Below are 19,271 nucleotides of genomic sequence, written 5' to 3' on the forward strand. Positions count from 1 at the left end.
AGGATAAAATACAAGCTTCCTTCATAGTCTTTAAGGTTGTTTATAATCTGACTCTCAGTTTTTTTTTCCCCCAAGTAATTTATGAACAATATCCCTCCTATACCACATACTTGGCTTGGTAGCATGCCAGCCAACTGTTTCCTGTGTGATGATTTATCTCCCATTTCTATGCCCTGACATAAACTGTCCTTGAAATATATTCTTTTCTTAATTCTGCCTCTTGGGAACGCTAGGTTTGGTTTAAGTGACACTTCCTATTTAGAAGTTTTTCCAAATATTCTAATCACTTTTGTTTATTATGCGTCTATCTGACAAGAAGTATTGCCCTAACTGAATAAGGAGGCAGATAGGTGGTTCAATGGATAGAGTGCTGGGCTGGCAATCAGGAAAATCTGACTTCAAATGTGACCTCAGACACTTACTGTGTGACCCTGATTTGCCTACATATACTGGAGAAAGAAATGGAAAGCAATTCCAGTATCTTTGCCAAGAAAATCCTATGGACAGTATGGTCTGGGAGTCATTGAAGTCAGATAGAAGAGAATAACAATAATTTAAAGCTATTTGAGGGTAGAAACCATTTCAGTCTTGTATTTGTATCCTGGGTTTCTAATACATTATCTGACTGGCACATAGTAAACACCCAAGAAACACTTATCGATTGATTTCCTAATTCTCTATTGCTTTTTGATTTCTTGAATTTGTTTTATTGCAACACACTCCCTTACTCCCTCTCATTAAACATCCTCTTCAAAAGGTCCGTTGCTTTCACTACGGACTGGCTTGTCTGATAAAACTAAGCCTAGCAAATGGACTCTGAGGGTTGTCCTCTATTGACACTAAAATTTCATGGACTTTTATAGCACATATGGATGGTCTCTTCTGAAATTTATCCTTTTAAATAAGTAAATATTACTTGTGAAATCTTAATGATGCTATCAGTTTGCTTACAAAGTTGTGTTTTTTTTTCCCACAGTGTAAAGCCTCTGTTATTCAGTTAGATACAAGTTAATAATGCTTTGTTGTTTGTGTAATAGTCCATACAGGAGCCAGGAATCTGCAAAAATGATTAACTAAAGAACTGCCAAAATTCAGAGAAATTGTAAATTAAAAATTTAAAAAGAATCATTAATATAGCTTTAAAAGCTGAATTTAAAACTAATCTTCAGGATACTGACAAAATTGACAGGATTTTGACAAAATAGATAATTCCATCACAGATTAACCATTAACTTTTTCCCCATTTTCATCAATTATGATCATATTTACCTTCTCGGTGTAGGACTTGCCACTCTCCAGCAATCCAGGCCTTCCTAGAAGCATACAGGATAGTGTAACGAGTCACAACTGTCTCAGGACCATCAGGGGGTTTCCAAGAAACTAAAGCAGTGTCATCCTCTATCAAAGTCACCTTCACTCCAACTGGTGGACCTGTTGGTGCTATACACACACACACAATTTTACAATATTACTAGGGGGAAATGGTTCATTGATATTATGTTACTTTAGCTAATATATTTAGGAAAAAAATTAAGCATCTGGAAATCATTAACAAAGGTTCAAAATAAAATCTTAAGAAGACTATTAGGTAAATTTTATTTTACACATGTCTTTTTAAGACTTAAAACAAGTATCATTATATACTTCAACAACAATGCTATATGATGACCAGTTCTGATGGACCAGGCCATCCTCAGCAACGAGATCAACCAAATCATTTCCAATGGAGCAGTAATGAACTGAACCAGCTATGCCCAGAAAAAGAACTCTGGGAGATGACTAAAAACCATTACATTGAATTCCCAATCCCTATATTTATGCACACCTGCATTTTTGATTTCCTTCACAAGCTAATTGTACAATATCTCAGAGTCTGATTCTTTTTGTACAGCAAAATAACGTTTTGGTCATGTATACTTATTGTGTATCTAATTTATATTTTAATATATTTAACATCTACTGGTCATCCTGCCATCTAGGGGAGGGGGTGGGGAGGGGTAAGAGGTAAAAAATTGGAACAAGAGGTTTGGCAATTGTTAATGCTGTAAAGTTACCCATGCATATATATCCTGTAAATAAAAGGCTATTAAAAAAAACACTTAAAACAAGTACAAAAACTTCTGAACAGAAGAAGCTGTCTGTTTCATTTAATATATAATTGCCTCAATACTGGCGTAGAATGCAAGAGGGGATAATAAAGTACAAGGAGGAAAAAACTGAGAAAACAATTCTAGCATTATAAACCTGCAAAAATCAGCAAAGGGACAGGAGATAGTATAACATAATACAGGGCTCCATAAATTTTTTCCCCTTATAACCCTTTTCACCTGAGAAATTTTTATGCTACCCTGGGTATATTAGTATATAAAATAGGTAAACAAATCAAACACTTACTGATAATAAATCTTTCACAACTCCCACATTTACTTATATGACCCCCACATGGAGTTGCAGCCCACAGTTTAAGAAAGTTTGACATAGTGGATAGAAGAATGACTTCCATAAGGACAATCTGATGCTTCTGATAAATACTGGTTATGTGACTCTAGGCAAATTATTTATCTTAAGAAATGCCTCAAACTTAAGAAAATTTTAAAAAATTAAAGAGAGAACTACATGAATTATTCTATCAGAAGGCTGTGGTAGCTAAGGATGGTTTTCTTTGTTCACTAAAGGGCAACTATACAGTATGACAATGGAGCTTTTGTTCTCATTATCTCTAAAGAACATTTATTATTCTATTTGATATTGCTATATCTGAAGTCTGCTTATGGACTCTATTTTATGAAAGTATATTAATCTAATCAAAAAAGAAAAGTAACTGAAGAAAATATATATATGATTTCTCATTAATTAATAACTAGCATTGAGCACAAAGTTATAGGATATTAGGTAAACACACATCATTCATATATATATATATATATGTGTGTGTGTGTCCATGCATGTTTGCGTGTGTGCGTGCTTTTGTGTTAATTTGCAATTACTTAATACATGTGCTCAGTAATTAATTGCTGCTCTGTTGATATTTCTGGTTTAATTTATCAGATCATAACTTTCTATGGACTGCTGGCTTACAAAAAGATATATATTGGACCTCACAAAATGATAAACTGAGTATTTTCTCTCAAAAAGCTAATTATTTTGTGCTTTTAAAAATGTCCTTTAATATTTTTCATGATGATATAATTTTCTAAATTCAGCCTTTTTCTAAGAAATGTATTTGCTAGTGTTAGTCTAGAAAGTCCAAAAAGAAATGACCTCGAGGTGTGTGTATGTGTGTGTGTGTGTGTGTGTGTGTGTGTGTGTGCAGCTAAGTGGTGTAGTGGATAGAGCATCAGCGATAGAGCATCAGCTGTGAAGTCAGGAAAACCTGAGTTCAAATATGACCTCAGACACTTAACACTTTCCTGGCTGTGTGACCTTGGGCAAGTCATTTAACCCAATTGCCTCAGGGGGAAAAAAAAAGACATAACCTTTGGGGCCAAAATACTTCATCATACCCTAGGGAAGATCTGAATAGAGTGCAATCAGTTATTACAAGTTAAAAGGATGATAATATTACTTAAAAGTGCATAGAACCCTATGATTGCATTGCTTTAATATGAAATATAATACAAATGTATCAAAAACCCAAATTTTTAAAAATCACAGTAAACTATATAATTCTACTGTACTCTGTTGCTGTTTACATTAGGTGAGTTTCATATTTTAAGAGAAAGGCTAATAAAAATAAATTTAGTTTGGTATTTAAAATGTCAGAGACTCTCCAAATAAAGTTTTTTTTTTCCCTTTTTGTGGTGGGGGTGGATCAACGGAAGGTTACTTTTAACCTTTATTGTGTAATATAGACATGAACTCTGAGTATAAACTACAACAATCTCATCGAGTGTTTGGGGAAGAAATGTATTACCTTTTTTAAATTCTAAAATTGTTCTATCAGTTAAGAAACAATCGGAAGGAGAGGAACTATGAAAGTACTTGCCCTCAAAATGATTGTTTTCTAAATTGTCAATTTCTAAATTGTCAACATATATACAACGCAACATTACTTTACCTTCTGGAAGTGTTGAATGGTAAACTACAGGGCTCCAGGGACTAGAGAGCTGATCCACATGCAAACGAACAGCAAATTCATATTTGGTATTTGGTTCTAGGCTTTGAACCAACATATGAGTTTCAGATCTACATTAATAAACAATAGATTTGTTAATAATGATAGTTCATGATTCACAAATTCAGACTTTTAAACATTTCTAATCAATACAAAAGAAAAATTACTTCTTTTCTTTCCCATTCATATTATATTTATAGTGAATTCTATTAGAATAAAATAAATCTTGATGAATATAATAATAAGCCTGAAGGTTTGCTATCAGAGAGAGAAGATCAAAAATATAGATAATCCCCACAAAAGGACTATTATTTCATAAATTCAATTACACTGAGGGTCAAATCATATTTCCCATGTGCATCAGACAGTGTCTCACAATACAAGAAATCTAAAGTAAGGGGTACATCTTGCACCAATACTAAAATCTCTTTTTTTGGGGGGGGGTCTGGGGGAATTTCCCATTAAAGTTCAAGTTACTTAAAGTCAAATTCAAGTATGTAAAAATAATCATATCTTGGCTAGTAATATGTAATATAGTGAACCTAACACTGATTTACATTTTTTATACTTGTCAAGTAATAACAACCAAAAAACCCTCCAATACATTTAATAATTTCCTGATTCTGAACATACTTTTTAAATATATTCTTCCTTCTAATTTGATTCTTCCCTTTATGGCAGAGACAGCAACTACCTTTAATCTACTATTTGGACAAGTTGAGTGATTTACGAACATTAAAAGACAAATCATATCCTATATTTGGAGGTCTTTCCTTGTCCTTTTCACTTGACAACAGGAACACTGCTTTTGCCTTTTTTTCTTTTTTGGTTGGGCACATAGCACAGTGCCCAATCCATTGTAAGCACAATACCGAATGACTGACTAAATATGGTAAGGAGGCAGAAAACCCAAAACAAATATTAATTGTTAATTAAAAGATTTTAGAATGAGAATGCAGAAAAAAAAGGAATAAACCCTTAATAGAAACTACATACGTTTGGAGGTACTGAACCAAAGAAGCATTCTGAAGGCCCACAGGGTTACAGCGAATGGTATAGTTAATTATCTGTGCAGAGGTAAATGCAGGCCTTCCCCAGTGCAGGTAGATAGAAGATGAGGTATTAGCCTTTGCATAAAGATGATGGGGTGGTGGAGGTGGAGGAATCATACGATCACGAACAGCTATTTTAGAAAAAGACAATACTGTTTTGTGAGCAACAAAAAATTCATTTAAGATTATAGCAAAATCAACTACCTCTCAAAAATAGTTTTGTGTCTTTCTTCCAAGAATTCACAGTAATACATAGACAAAATCACATTAAAACTTCAACTACTCTTTTATTAATTCAATAAAGGAGATATCATACTTAGAACAAAAAATATTGATAATAAATCATTAACATAGTATATATAAGAGGCTTGCCAAGGTCATTCAGAAAGTCAGTAATAGTGGATCTGTGACTAAGAACTATGTATTTTTTGGTCTTGCTAAAAATGCACAAGAGTTTGTATGACAAAATTAGTTTTAGAATTAAATACTTTAGCAGTCAATAGAAAAAAAAAAAACATTCCTCATTACTTTCCTTAGTTAAGCTTCTATGTAGTATAAGATACAAACCAAAACAGAAATAGAGCTTTAAATGGCTTTATCAAAAGTTCTTAAGACTGTCTCTTTTCTTTAAAAAAAAAAAAAAAAAGGTCTTTACAAAAGATTTGCAAAATTATTTCATGGAAATTAATACTTACAAACACATCCTGGAGTACTAACTGTTTGGTCTGCCTGATAACCATCTTCCACATTGTTATATGCCAGCAACCTCACATGATATTTCCTTCTTGGATCTATAAAGAAAAAAAAAAACATATATTGAAGTAAATTTCAGAGTTACTAAGTTATTGCAATACCTTTCTGGGGTTTTGATTTAAAGGAATTTTTTAGACTCAGATAAAATTTCTTCCCCAAATGTGATATTCTTAACTGATTAGCACTTCTTTGTCTGTGACCTCAGAGGTGGAGAAATCAATCAGACCCACTTGACTATGTCTCTGCTACTCTCTATAAAATATTTGTGTTATTTTATACACTATTGGAGGGAAGGACCACCAAACTCTTACTAAGGGAATAGCAGGAAGGCATTAGACTCATGAATCTCTGTGAGAGAACTTGGGTTACAATATGCTGATCTTGGGAGTAGCCTCTTGCAAGACTATGAGGAATTCTCTTTTCAGAATATGATCTGAAGTTCATCATGCTTGAGGCTCCTTGGTGACATCCCTGTTTATATATCTTTCCTACCTTTTCACTATATTTTGGAAGTGTTACCCTGGCTATTATGTTGGAAGACTAGAAACTGTGCTAAGATATTTTTTTTCCCATACTCTGTATGAAGTGATGCACAGTGAAGTAAGCAGTGAAGAAAATACATAATGATTATAAAATAAATGAAAAAAGTACCACATGCAAAAAAAAATGAACAAAAATGAGCGTAACACAATTGTAAAGATCAAGCAAAATTCCACTGAAAAGAGGATATCTCCACTCACAAGTTCCACAGGTGTTACATTTTGTATATAATTTCACATTTTTTCAGTGTACTAATAATCTGTGCTAATTTCTTTACTCTTCTTTTTCTTTCTCTTTTGTCTTTAAGACTACTATTTGCTATATGGGATGACTCTCTGGGAAGAGAAGGGGAAAACATATGAGGATAAAACTAAGATGATGTAAAAACAAGACTTTAATAAAAAAAATTTTTAATTAAAAAAGAATGTACGCTTCTCAAGGACAGCTTGATTCAAAGTGCTTAGCAATGTCTGGCACAAAAATGAATATTTTCTCCAATCTTCAAAAAAAAAGTTCATTTTTAGATCCAAAGTAAACCTATTCAGATGACATTTATTGTATTGTATTGTATTGTCATTGTAATTTATTTTATTTATTATATTGACTGATTTATTAGCTCCCTCTGCAGGCCTACATTAGCTCTTCTAATATAACTGATCTCTATATAAAAGGGTGAGGGAGAATTTTTAAAAATAATTTCAAAAATGTTTCCATTATTTGTTAGAAATGTGGATGAAGAGTGTAAAAAAAATTTTTTTAAGCATAGGTACATCTTCACTTTTAATTATAAGAAATCTAAAGGGAAAATATAGAGTCCAGTTTCTCTAAAAGTACAAAGTATTAACAAACAATAGCATTTAATATAAATTTATTTAATAGCTTTTTTTGGGGGGAGAAAGGTCATACTAAAATATAACTAATTTCTAAAATTCTTATTTTAGAAAAAAAATTATTCTTAGAACAAAATAAGAAAAATTGGAATATTAAGAGAAAAAAATCCAAAATATAATTATAGAAGTAATTATAATTGCCAATTTTTAAAGAAAGAAATAGATATTAGCTACATATTTGGATACTTAATATTACAAATTTCTATAATTATGCTCATATTTTAACATTTCTTGATCTTGCAAAAATAAAAAATAAAAAAACTTCAAAGAGGCATTCTTCTTCAGCTTATAAAGTTTCCCTGGTTCTTTCTAAACTTTAAAGCCTATGTTTCCTGGCCAAAGCATGGAGATTGTGGTAAGTTACTCTTTAAAAATACAAGATATATAGGGAACCAATTCAAATATGTAAGAACAGAAGCTATGATTCAATAGATAAATGATCAAAATATATGAGCTGGATTTTCAAATGAAAAAGAAGCAAAATTTTAACAATCATTTGAAAGAATTATCCAAGTCACTAATGAGACAAATGAAAATTTAAAGCAGCTTTGAGCATCTATTTTACATTCATCAAATTGACTAAAAATTTAATTCATTTTTATTTTAAGCTGCATAGCTTATCTGTATCTTTTGGAAGCTAAGTAGCATGGTGGAGAATGCTGGGTCTGAGGTCAGGCAGAACTGAGTTTAAATCTGTCCTCAGATATTTGCTGATTTAGCCTAGATAAGTCACTTATTTGTTTAGTTTCTTCAACTATAAAATGAGGGTAACAAAAATACTATCTTATAGTGTTGTTTTAAGGAGCAAATAAGTGCATAGTGCCCGGCATGTAGTAGGCGTTAGATAAATGCTTATTCCCTTTCCTTTCCACCTAGATTTCAGCAAAGCAACTGACAAAGGACCTCATCAAGCAAATAAATAGCATTTATCATGTGCCAAGCACTGCTCTTGCTATATGTGTTTGTGTGTGTGTGTGTGTGTGTATGTTTTTATTATACATATCTTATAGGATTGATGTAGGCTAGGTGATAGCACAGTTGGAAGATTTAGAACTAACAGAACACCTTGTTCCAAAGATTCATTTCTTAATGGTTTTTGATATCACATTAATCCATTCTAACAGAATTCCCCAAAGATTTATACTCAAGTCTCTGCTCTTTTAATATTGTTGTCAGTTGCCAGTTATGTATAAAATATATACTGATAACAACTGAGTGGTAACCAATATACTGAATAACAGAGTTAGAAAAAAACTAAATTTGTTAATTGAAATTTACTAGAGATAATGATAAAACCCTATACTTAAAGTTCCAAAAATTTACAAGTATTTTACGTGTATTGGTCCCACTCACAAGTCTTCAAATAAAGATTAAAACACCACTTGTTGAGGATGTTACAGATTCAATGCAATTTAACTTAATAAACCTTTATTAAGCAACTACTATAGGCCAGGAACAAAAACAAAACAGACCCTCTTTTCCAGAAGTTTACTTTCTACCAAGGGGAAAACAACATATATATATATATATATATATATATATATATATATATATATATATAGATAGATAGATAAATACATATACAAGATAAATACATTGGGGGAGAGGGATTGAAAGGAGGGTGGTGGTAAGAACTAAATAATACCCAGGGCAAATCAGGAAAATCCATTCCTTTAAGGAGGGCAACCTAAGTTGTGTTTGAAGGAAGCTCGGGATTTTAGAAGGGAAAGTGAGGAGGGAGAACATTTTAAAAATTGGGAGTTAAGGGAAGGGAAAGAACAGCCTCTAAGAGAGAAGGGAAAGAACAACCTGTAAGAGGGAAGGGAAGCAGGAGTTAGGTCATAGATGGAAGAACAATTTAGCTAGAATCTAGAACATGTGATAGAGAGTAATGTGCTATTGATTTAGAAAGACTGTTAAGAGCTTAAAATGGCAGACAGAAGAATTTGTATTTTATCCCAGAGGCAACAAAAACTATTTAAAACTTCTTGAATGTGGAACTGACATGGTCAGAACTACAGTCTAGAAATATTAATTTGACACCTACATGGTGAGTAGGCTGGAAAATGGAACAGTGTCTTGGTCAGGTATGGGTTGGCTCAGATGGTATCTACTTTGCTGTTTTGCACTAAGGACATATGATTTGTGACTTATTCCTACTATGTGTGTTGTCTGCCCTATGAGACTGGTAGCTTCTTGAGAGTAGGGACTGCTTTTTATTTTTCTTTTTGTATCTCTAATCTTTGAATATATTTAGAGTTTCATATATTTTTAAAAACTCAAAAATCAGAATATTTTTGAAGTTTCACTTCCCATCCAGCAAATTGACAAAAATGACCAAAAAGAAGTTAGCTTTGAAGGGGCTGTGGAAAGACACTTAGAAATTAGTCCAATTAATCTGAAAAGCAATTTTAAAGTATAAAAAGAAAATTAAAATGTACAAACTCTTTGACTTAGAGATTCTATTGCTTAGCATATAATACAAAGATGCCAATATAAAAAGCTTGCATTTACACCAAAATATTTATACCAGCACTTTATATAGAAACAAAGCAAATACCCAACCATGAGGGAATGGCTAAAAAAATTGTGGGACATAAATTGTGGGATTTTAAATATGCTGTAAGAAATGACAAATATCATAAATACAGAGAAACCTAGAAAGATATAGAAATTGATTCAAAGTCTTCAAAACCCAGGAAAACAATAAACACAATAACCACAACAATGTTAATGGAAAGAACAATAACAAATCAATGAAAACTGAATCTATGAAATTAGAATAATCAAATTTGCTTCCAAAGAACACATAAGAAAATCAAGTCCTTTTCTTTGCAGAAATAGGAGATTATGGACATGGAACTTGACAGGTAATGTCAGATTTTTCCAATACTGGTTAGTTTCGTTAATTTTTTTCTTACTTTATTATAAAGAAAAGTTTCTGACAAAGAGAGGAGAGGGATGACATGAGAATTACAAATTATATAAAAACAAAAGATATCAATAAAATATACTTTTAAGAGACATTTGCCAAAAGCATCTATCATCATCAGTTATTTCTTTTATTATTATTATTTTTATAACTTTTTAATGACAGAACTTATGCCTGGGTAATTTTTTACAACATTATCCCTTGCACTCACTTCTGTTCCGACTTTTCCCTTCCCTCTCTCCACTTCCTCCCCTAGATGGCAAGCAGTCTTATACATGTTAAATATGTTATAGTATATCCTAGATACAGTATATGTGTGCAGAACCGAACAGTTCTCTTGTTGCACAGGGAGAATTAGATTCAGAAGGTAAAAATAACTTGGGAAGAAAAATAAAAATGCAAACAATTTACATTCATTTCCCAGTGTTCCTTCTCTCTGTGTAGCTGCTTCTGTGCATCATTGATAAATTGGAACTGAGTTAGATCTTCTCTTTGTCGAAGAAATCCACTTCCATCAGAATACATCCTCATACAGTATCATTGTTGAAGTATATAATGATCTCCTGGTTCTGCTCATTTCACTTAGCATCAGTTCATGTAAGTCTCTCCAAGTCTCTCTGTATTCATCCTGCTGGTCGTTTCTTACAGAACAATAATATTCCATAATATTCATATAGCACAATTTACTTGACCATTCTCCAACTGATGGGCATCTATTCATTTTCCAGCTTCTAACCACTACAAACAGGGCTGACACAAACATTTTGGCACGTACAGGTCCCTTTCCCTTCTTTAGTCTCTCTGGGGTATAAGCCCAGTAGTAGCACTGCTGGATCAAAGGGTATGCACAGTTTGATAATTTTTTGGGCATAATTCCAGATCGCTTTCCAGAATGGTTGGATTCGTTCACAACTCCACCAACAATGCATCAGTGTCCCAGTTTTCCCGCATCCCCTCCAACAATCATCATTATTTTTTTCTGCCATCTTAGCCAATCTGACAGATGTGTAGTGGTATCTCAGAGTTGTCTTAATTTGCATTTCTCTGATCAATAGTGATTTGGAACACTCTTTCATATGAGTGGAAATAGTTTCAATTTCATCATCTGAAAACTGTTCATATCCTTTGATCATTTATCAATTGGAGAATGGCTTGATTTCTTAAAAATTAGTCAATTCTCTATATATTTTGGAAATGAGGCCTTTATCAGAATCTTTAACTGTAAAAATGTTTTCCCAGTTTGTTGCTTCCCTTCTAATTTTGTTTGCATTAGTTTTGTTTGTACAAAGGCTTTTTAATTTGATGTAATCAAAATTTTCTATTTTGTGATCAATAATGATCTGTAGTTTTTCTTTGGTCACAAATTCCTTCCTCCTCCACAAGTCTGAAAGGTAAACTATCCTACGTTCCTCTAATTTATTTATGATCTCATTCTTTATGCCTAAATCATGGACCCATTTTGATCTTATCTTGGTATATAGTGTTAAGTGTGGGTCCACATCAGTTATTTCTGGTCTCATTCTTTGCACAAGGCATTGAAATATCCTTACAATCTGGCCTTTTTCAATTGCTGTTTCTCATGCCTGGAATACTATCCTTCCTTCTCTTCACCTTCTATCTTCTCTGCCCTCAATTCAAGTAAAAATCCCATTTTTCTATGAGAAATCTTTTCCTAATCCACCTTAATGCTACTCCTTCCCTCTACTGATTATCTCCAATTTATTCTGTATAAATTTTGTTTTCTGTGTTGTCTTTCTGCTTAGAATAAAGACTATCTTTAGCCTTTCCATTTACCTTCAGCATAAATCACACAGTATCTGCCACAAAAGAGGCACTTAAAATGTCTATTGTGATTTTGGTAACAAACAACAAATATCACCATTAATTGTGTATAAAGCATGCGTGAACAGTTAATATTCTTTTTAGTAAATCTGTTTAAAACAGTAGGAAAAATTATTAGAGATTTAAAATTATATAATTAAATCACATAAAAGTGAATTGTTTCAGAAGAGAAAAGAGTTTGAATTATAAAATAAAAAGTTGTAAACAATTAAGCACAATAGACTAACAAAATGTGTTATTTTTTAAACAATAGGTATCATCATGTACCTTTGGTTTACATAGAAACAGAAAATATAAGGAGAGACTAACAAAATAAAATTCCTGTAAATTTTTAAGCACCAAAGAAATGTGAATTATTATTTTTTGTTGTTTTTGAATGCGTTTTGGTTATGTCCAATTCTTTGTGACCCCATTTTGAGGTTTTCTTAACAAAGATACTAAAGTGATTTACCATTTCCTTTTCCAGTTCATTTTACAAGGAAACTGATGCAAATGGATTAGGTGTCTTATCCAGGGTCATACGACTAATAAATGTCTAAGGATGGATGTGAACTCATAAAGATAAGTCTTTTTGATTCCAAGCCCAGTATTCTATCCACTGAACCCCATGAGTTATTATTACTATTATTTCAACATGTTTCACTCAATTGGACAATTCATTTGACATATACACACATATATACATATACACATGCACATACATATGTGTGTATGAAAGTGTAATATTAATTCAATACATTAAATAGTTCCTTATTTAACCTTTCAAGTATGCCAGCAAGAACTTTAGTAAAATAGGTCTGCTCAGTTATTCTTTTGAGGTAATATCGTAGAAAATGTGGAATGAAAACCCAGTGTACATCTAATTTCCCCATCAATTTTCTTTTAGTGAGTTACACTTTCTGCCACTAGATGGTGTTCATGTAAAGTTCTCAAATTTATACTTTGATTTAGCTCTTTTCTCAGCATAGTCTGAGAAACTGGATCAACAAGTTTGTAAGAAGTATCTGTTAATTAAATGTCAATAAGCTTTTCTAGTTAGTTTCTAGCACAGAGTAAATTACCTTTTGTGACAAAGTGACTCAGAGATATTTTTGGCTTGCTTCCTGGGGGAGGAAGAAATCTTTTAGGGATTTGGCCAAAAATGTAAATTAATTTTAAATTAAGTACCAACAATAAGGGACAAAAAAATGAGCATTTTCAGAACTATTATCAGCGATGACTAACTTAGTTTTTTTGCAGAAACTTTATACTGTTTTAGAAAAATTTTTACTTTTACCCATTCATTCTTTTTCATGAGTACTTTTAAAAGAATTCTTGGATCTTATTTTTACCCCCAAAACACTGCAAGACAATCCACTGATTTGATATGATTGCAAATTTGATGAGCCACAACCTAGAAATTTTTAAACCTCATACTAGTTTAGGTCCCTAGAAGGTGATGATAGGAAACAATTATTTAGAAAGTACTTATCAAAAGCATTAAGAAAGGATACTATTGGAGTCATTAAAACCTTCCCATCTTTTCTTTCATTTGCCACATATTTGTGAGGCTCTAGAGGCCTTGAAAAGAACCAGACCAGAGACTGATCAGGTCGGAACTAGATAAAATTAAGAAAGACTCTCGGGTCAGAAGCAGAACCTTCCCAAAGCAGTGCTTCTGCCTCCAATTCAAAATTCCAAAATTCAATAGTGACTTTTTAGCAATTGAAAGTGTTCCCTTTGCAAGCTGCTTTCAAAATTCCTTGGTTATGGTGCATGTGTGAGGAAAAAAAAAACATTTAGTCTGAAAGTAGATAAGACAATGAAATAACATTTAGGTTAATTGATTATCTCCTTCATTCAATGTACATCCAGGCACTTCCATTTCCAGGAAAAAATACTGTATCTTAAATGGTGACTGACTATATACATTTGGAATAACTAAACAGCCTTGCACATAATTTTTTTTAAATCACAATAACTATTATCCTGACTTGAAAATTATTATTCTTATAAATGGTCATTTAAATAGCAGTAAAACTAATACAGACTTTGACAAGTACACAAAAATTCTATCAGGAATGTTGAGAAAAGTAAAGTGATTTAAGAGTGTATATATTATGATTTCTAAAATTATATTCTAAAAACCTAAAAATATTATGTTAACTGAAGTAAGAATAACCTAGAATAAATGTGAAGGTGAAAGAAATAAAGATAAGTTTGAAGAGTTTATAAAACTTAATGCTTGGCCAAATGTCCATCTTTAATTTAATCTTTTGTGCTCCTGGGTTTTATTTAACCTACAGGTCTATTGTTTGGTGCAGTCCGGCTGTAGAGCTCATTGGTCTGCCTTTCCAGGGTGACTGCACTGCCCCCAAGCTTGTCTCTTCAAACAATAAACTCCACATAATTATTCAGAGAAGAGGCCGAGCTGCTGTGGCATCTGGGTCATGGCCTTTGACACAGAATCTGGAGCTAGCCAGAATCTGCTCTAAGCAACAGAAGTGGAGAGGAACAGCTAAGGGGAATCGGTGGGAAAAGGAAAACAGTGAAAAGTGTCATATATAAGTACAGTGATATAAATTGAGCAAATTAATCTTTTGAATTACCCAAAATGGGCTATCACTTTGCATGTTGCATATCTCAGGAGAATGTAAACTTCCTGGGGGCAGGAACCCATATTCCTTTTACTTTTTGTCCTTTTTTTAGCCCCTAGAACATAGCCTTGTCCATTACAGGCATTTAATGAATGCTTGTTGAATTGAATTCTAATTGCTTTTTCATGTCAAACTTCCATGAGTTTGGGGAAGGTTGGTTCTTCTAAAGTTAGTCTAATTCTGTGATACCTTGAGAGGATATTATAAGAAAAGTTGCACATTTTTAAAACAAGTCATATTATGTATTTCAAGAATGCTCACAATGTCATAAAATTCATTTGTATCTTAAAAACATTATTATGCCTTGGACAAAAGCATAAAATGTACTTAAAAGTGTAAACTTTTATAACAGTATTAAAAATATGGCTCCTATGAACATTAAAAAATTCTTTACTCTCAATTTAAAAATTTAAAGATATAAGACAAGGATGTTTTCTTTTATGAATGTTAATTTTATGATTGTATTTAATTCCATCATATTCTATGATAACATTTAATGTCTGTCTTAATGTGAATCTACCAAATCAAAAATTTCTCTATAGAGTTATATGATTTCTAATGACTCTTGACTATTAGTCTAAACCTGAAAATACTTCCTTTCTAATACAAATATTCATTCTCAAAGGGGAACTAAAAAGAAAGATTATTTGCATAAGGCAATTTGATATTTAGAAGTGCTGCCTGTCAAATAATCTCAGTTTTCAAAATATCAAAATAATCAAAATGAAAGCAGAGTAAACATAATGTTGCACTTACACACACACACACACACACACACCAAAAACACCAGCAACATACAGCTGCAATTCTTTAGAACTTTTAAAATCATATAGTATTCAATAAATCTTGTAGTATGCCCTTTCATTTTCACACATTTTATAGGGACTTAATTCCTCAGAAGAATAGCTTTAAAATTACTTTAGAATCCTTAAGTGTCCTATGTTTGGGGATAAAATTTTTCATCTGAACTTAACTAATCGTGATTTGTATTATAACCAAATTCCTAAAGGCTGATTTGAAAGTGATATGGGGTAGTGGACAAACACTTTAAAAATCCTTTTATGTCCTTCTTTTCTTGTAGGAGAGCTTTTCTTTTGTTGTTGCCCAGGAGAAAGAATATACCTCATTGGTCCCACTTTGTAAAATGAGAACACTGCCATTAAGTCCACCATTTACAATACAATCAGTTTAATGGAAAGGCAAAGGAGCCTTGATGATAGGGAAGGGATGAGAGAGAGTATGTAAACCTAAACCAGCAACACCTAACTGACATAATTTTTGACAGTTATAAGCTAATAATATTTGTGGTATCCATGCATATAACAATTTAATGAACAATTTTGCAGCAAATGTTTTAAATTGTTGACTAAAAGATTACATGATTATATCTAAAAAGTAATTATAAAATCATAGATTTTATGAAGGAACTAGTAACAGAAAGTCAAGACCTATATTGTAAATTACACGAATGAATTAGACTAAATTATTATGAAGAGGAAAAAAATCTAAATTTTAATAATTATGTTTATTTTCCCACTAGAAGAGATATTTAACTTAAAAGTATGTGAAAGTGTAATACTCACATTATTTTACTATGTCACACATCTGTTTAAATAGCTGCTCTATTCTTCCAAAAATGCATATATTGACTGTCTGACATATAAAATCATCTTACAAACAATATTTTTACAAACTGACAGGGAGGACCTATTCAGGGCAGCAAAACTTCCCCTGAAGCTATCATATAAATTTCCTTTCAGGATTAACACTCTCTCTGTTGGACTGTTATGGACTCTCCATGCTATTTTGACCCTTTTGTAAAGCAAAATGAAAATACCATCTATCATCTCGGGTAACACAGTGACTTTGTTGTAGGTTCAGAGTTTCATTGCAAAAACATCTGTGGTTTGATGACCCTCATCCAAAATCTCAACCGTCTGCTGTTGGAAGCACGCATACAAGAAGGGAGAGGTAACAGCAGGTAGGCTGGATTTTGTCTCAAGTACCAAGCAAATATAAGTTCACTTGACTATCAGTGAATTCCTCTTAATAACAGAGTAAGCAGTATTTGTGTTGGGAATATTTATAACATCCTCAAAGCTCAAACATTTGATATATTTATTTTAAATATTGTGAAATAACAATTTTTTCTACAATAGATTTTAATACCAGTGCATAATAGAATTTTGACAGTCACAACTTTATTTTGAGGTACAGTACTGACCAATGTAAGTTAAGAATATATTATTAATTCTATACTACAAAAGCTTGTTCAAATTCATAAAGTCTTATTTTTATTTCAACTTACATAAAACATTTAAATTTCTGGAAGACATTAAAAGTTTATTTAAAATGCTGTAAAACATCACAGAAAACCGTAAGAAGTTTTAGCACATAAAACATATAAAGACAAACTAATTATAAAATAATTTCTAATACGAGAAAATTGTTAAAAAGTTAATATTAAAATTAGAGATTCCTTTATAGTAAGCAAAATGCCTATTGTTTTCCATATAAATCCTTAATTATTGACTAATACTTTAAAAATTATTGGGAAAATGGATACTTTATTGTTAACATGATAATTCAAATTTTGGGAATATTTTCTGTAATACTATTGTACCTAAAGCCATTAATTGTTCATAGTGAGCAGTTAATGGCATTAAGTATTGGTAGAAAAAGGACTTGTCAGAAGAACAACTGGTTCTTTACTCTAAAGAATATCATTGAAAATTTGTAAGAATCACCTTGTCTAATCTGTTACTAATTATTTCTGGAATAATTTAATTTTAACCATCTGTAATTAGTACAAATTAGCTCTGAAGTAAGGGTACTGTTCTAAAATTAAACAATTCAATTATTTGTATTATGCTAAGTAAAAGTTACTGCCTTTGTACATTTGGAATATGTTCTTAACACTAAACAGAGCTTCAGGAATGACATATTAGGTCACTTTTTTTTGGTAATATTTTAAATACATTCCCTTCCCAAATACTGACAGTCTTCTAAGCAAAAATATTATGCCTCACAATGCTGATATCTTTTTTCTAAAATGATATTTATTGATCTAAATGATACAATCAGAAAAAGAAAAACAGTGACAGATTTCTGGTTCCTTGTAAGAGTTCTAAAAAGCTGTTGCTCTGTGGATTAACAGTGCAGATGCTACTTTTTAAAATTTTAGATCATTTGGGTCATAAGTGGCAGAGGGAATATTGTAGCCTTTTGAAAGCCAAACCCACTGTATGGAAATAGCTATGCCACACACAGAGCCAGGGGTTCTGGCAAATATGATTTTAAAGGAAATATGAATTTAAAAGAGATCATGAAGAAAATTAAATTTTTTTTTTATGGAAAATGTTTAGGGAAAAAAGAACAGTTTTCAATAGTGTTCTCAATACTGGAAATCTCTGAAGGCTTGAAATATCCCATGGGTCAGAACCTAAAGTCACATCTGCCATGACTTTTTTCCTAAGACCACAAAGGTAAATTTATGAAAAGAGTGGGAATGTATGTTACAAACAAACAAAGGAAATCACATGCCAAAAATGGATGTCAAGAATCCAGATGGGGAAAGGTGAAAGTTCAGAGAAGTATGTTGATTCCTTTCTTCCTAATATCCCTAGACTATATATCTAAGAACTTATATATTTTTAAAATAAACTCATAAATCTTATGTGTCCTCTTCCCCACCCCCACCCCGTTTCGCCCTTAATATTATTAAAGTACATTTCAGTATTATTTAATAATAAGTTTCTAAGTGATTTCAAGTAATGTCAAACATCTATACCCAGAAGTAAAACTTTTTAAAAATTACTTAACTCAATTTGTTTTAGATATGTTGAATCTGAATCCTAGAGGTGTTATTTCATTTTTCGATTGTCATAGTTTGTGACAGAATTCTGGTGCTGTGATTTTCTGCAGATGCAATAGTTCTTAGCAGTAGGCTATTAATCTATATACCACACCATTTATATAATTACTTAAGTAGCCTAGTGAGTACAGATCAATATTCCTCCTTAACTTACTAAGAAAAACTATTAATTGTATTAAGTAGATTCAAAAAGTTATATGCATAGTCTTATCCCAAAATGGGGGTGGATTTTTAATCCCACATTCCACTAGCTACTGGTCAGCAAGTTTTTAGGGTTTTCTTGTAATATGTAATATGCTGGAGTTATGGCTGTCAAGATGGCTCTGGCAAGTCAGCTGAAGCAATTAATTCAGTTGTTACAATGAATTAGGGTAAATGTTAATGGATATACTTTGGTTCAGTCAAAAAGCCACAAAAATGGCAGCCTACATGAGCATGTTTTATGACTGGGAATAATATTTTTTAGCACTTCATGCTCTATGCCAGAAAGGAATTTTTAAAAAATGAACATCTGGATAGTTATGCTAAAAGAGAGTATTCAAAGAACTCCATCAGTCATCAGCCTGCCTAAATTAAAGTTAGGTAATACAGCTAGTAAATCTGGATTGAAATAATCTAGTTTAGTGGAAACATCATCC

At 32.0% G+C, this 19,271-nt stretch overlaps 1 protein-coding gene across 1 annotated transcript in view; it reads right to left on the reverse strand.

Annotated features, from left to right (window-relative positions):
• Positions 1–19,271, reverse strand: part of PRTG (protogenin) — a 150,295-nt gene that overhangs the window by 17,655 nt on the left and 113,369 nt on the right. The window contains exons 12-15 of the mRNA XM_031955249.1: positions 5,862–5,957; positions 5,111–5,297; positions 4,058–4,185; positions 1,270–1,440 (exon numbers count right to left, since the gene is read on the reverse strand). Of these exons, the coding sequence (XP_031811109.1) occupies positions 1,270–1,440; positions 4,058–4,185; positions 5,111–5,297; positions 5,862–5,957 (582 nt within the window). The remainder of the gene's footprint in view (positions 1–1,269; positions 1,441–4,057; positions 4,186–5,110; positions 5,298–5,861; positions 5,958–19,271) is intronic.

The sequence above is a fragment of the Sarcophilus harrisii genome, chromosome 2, assembly GCF_902635505.1.
Source record: "Sarcophilus harrisii chromosome 2, mSarHar1.11, whole genome shotgun sequence".
Lineage (NCBI taxonomy): Eukaryota > Metazoa > Chordata > Mammalia > Dasyuromorphia > Dasyuridae > Sarcophilus > Sarcophilus harrisii.